The sequence below is a fragment of the Pseudorasbora parva genome, chromosome 2 (genome assembly GCF_024679245.1).
Source record: "Pseudorasbora parva isolate DD20220531a chromosome 2, ASM2467924v1, whole genome shotgun sequence".
NCBI lineage: Eukaryota > Metazoa > Chordata > Actinopteri > Cypriniformes > Gobionidae > Pseudorasbora > Pseudorasbora parva.
Genome location: NC_090173.1, coordinates 1,215,149 through 1,217,720, shown reverse-complemented (window position 1 = coordinate 1,217,720; position 2,572 = coordinate 1,215,149). Strand labels below are relative to the sequence as shown.

Below are 2,572 nucleotides of genomic sequence, written 5' to 3'. Positions count from 1 at the left end.
CAGCCCATAATTCCCTCAGTTCAGTCTTAACTCCTTTCCAGTCAAAGATCGTATACGGCCCCAGATTACAGATGTCAACATTCAATACACGTTAAAACATCACACTCTAACTTCATCTGGAAAAACTTGGTACAATTATAAAAAAAGCCTTCAGCTTCGTTATTCGAACAAGGTTTATGAAAAACTAAGTTTGCAGTGACAATAATTTCTTAATGTCAGGAGTGCATTATAATCGATCTGCTATGAATGATATTTTGAATGGAATATCAACAAGAATCAAAAGCCAGTCACGTGTTCTCCATTTTATTTCTGATCTCATTCATGCACTAAACAACATCCGCTTGGGCACTTAGTCATGTGCGCATATTTGGACAAATATAGATTTATCAACACGTTCTCAAAATATTTCGTTATATAGAATAACATTTCTATTAATTTCTCACTGAATCTGTAGTGAAGTCAAACTACAATCAATATTTCAACTGGTTGAGGCGGCCAAATATGAATCAGATTCCGATCAGAGAATCAGGAATGGAGAAGAGATTGTTGGTAACGAAGCATTTATTTGCAATCTTGAATATGCATCTGTGGTATACAGCTGTGATATTGTATGGTCTACAGAAAGAAATAAACAGAAATAATTTATAATGATATTCGTCTAACACAGTGGTTTTCAAACCCTGGGTCGCGACCCTCGGGTGGGTCGCGAGACCTAAAAAATGGGTCGCCAGGACAATTAAGAAAAATGGAGTTAGCTTACATTAAAAATTAAAAAATATATATTTTTAAAAAAATCATTCTATAGGCCTATATAAAAGTAATAAATACATTAAATATATATTGACTTAAATAATTAACAGATTAACAAACAAAACAAAAAGGACAAGAAATGTGTGACAGTTGCTGCTGACTGGTTCATTATCGTGAGGCGCGACGCTCCTCCAAACAAGTTCACGGAACGGAAACCCAGAAGACAGAAAGCAAATCTTGTTTTCTTTAGGCTATTTTATAGCACAATGTAAGTAAACACTTTTGCTATTTTAAATAATGTCCTTCTCTTCTGTATGACTATTACAGGTTTTATTTGTTTCCTCTGCTCTTACGCACGGGCGCCTCGATCACGCGCACACAACATGCGAACTGTGATGGCATTGCAAACTTGACATCGCAGTCAGTTCATTATCAAAATAAAAGAGCCAACCTGATATATAAAGTTACACAGCTCAGTTTAAATAGCCAGTAGTAGCCAACACTTCGTGCCATTCAGCGTGAGCACTGCTCCTGAGGTGTTTCCAAGTAGAGACCCGCTCGCAACATGCATGTTCTGTCCCGCTCCTGGCCGCATACAAGTATAATAGTTTTTTTTTTCTGCGTGGTTTGGCGTGGCAGAATACGCGCAAAGTGCGCTCGTTATTCCAAAAAAGCTCATCTCAGTTCAACGCGATCTCACAAAGCTCTGTTATCAATAAAAATGACTGCACAATGAATCTTTTTTTATAATGTCTAAACTTTCTTTGTTATAATCAGAGGATTTGTCAGCATGGAGAATTCAGCACTGCACAAAAACTCTTGAGCGGTGAAGGGATTCTTCTCTTAAATGCATCTGTTTGGCCATTGCGTTCTAGAAACCAATATATTGGTTACATTGCACAACGCGGCAAAAACGTGTTATACTCTGCCTCCATCTGTAATTTGTTTTTATTTTCTTTTTAGATTTTTTTTTATTTTGCTGTAGGCCTAGTCATGCAAATAGTTTTGTTCTCCCGAAATCCGCACACACACACACAAGTAGCTACCGCCCGCACTCAGCCATCAAATCTAGTCCAACGCCGCACTCTATATGCGTTGGGTTCCGCGAGTCCCGCGCCTCACTCTATATGCGTTGGGTTCCGCAAGTCCCGCGCCGCACTCTATATGCGTTGGGTTCCGCGAGTCCCGCGCCGCACTCTATATGCGTTGTGTTCCGCGAGTCCCGCGCCGCAGTCTATATGCGTTGGGTTCCGCGAGTCCCGCGCCGCACTCTATATGCGTTGGGTTCCGCGAGTCCCGCGCCGCACTCTATATGCGTTGGGTTCCGCAAGTTCCGCGCCGCACTCTATATGCGTTGGGTTCCGCGAGTCCCGCGCCGCACTCTATATGCGTTGGGTTCCGCGAGTCCAGCGCCGCACTCTATATGCGCTGGGTTCCGCGAGTCCCGCGCCGCAGTCTTTATGCATTGGGTTCCGTGAGTCCTGCGGCGCACTCTATATGCGTTGGGTTCCGCGAGTCCCGCGCCGCACTCTATATGCGTTGGGTTCCGCGAGTCCCGCGCCGCACTCTATATGCTTTGGGTTCCGCGAGTCCCGCGCCGCACTCTATATGCGTTGGGTTCCGCGAGTCCCGCGCCGCACTCTATATGCGTTGGGTTCCGCGAGTCCCACCCGCACTCTATATGCGTTGGGTTCGGCGAGTCCCACCCGCACTCTATTTGCGTTGGGTTCGGCGAGTCCCGCGCCGCACTCTATATGCGTTGGGTTCGGCGAGTCCCGCGCCGCACTCTATATGCGTTGGGTTCCGCGAGTCCCGCGCCGCA

The 2,572-nt window shown here is 44.9% G+C and overlaps 1 protein-coding gene across 1 annotated transcript in view; it reads left to right on the top strand.

Moving 5' to 3' along the window:
- LOC137089779 (uncharacterized) overlaps positions 1-1,573 on the top strand; it is a 2,577-nt gene extending 1,004 nt beyond the window's left edge. The window contains exon 4 of the mRNA XM_067453351.1: positions 1,528-1,573. Coding sequence (XP_067309452.1) covers positions 1,528-1,573 — 46 coding nt within the window. The remainder of the gene's footprint in view (positions 1-1,527) is intronic.
- The last annotated feature ends 999 nt before the right edge of the window (positions 1,574-2,572 follow it).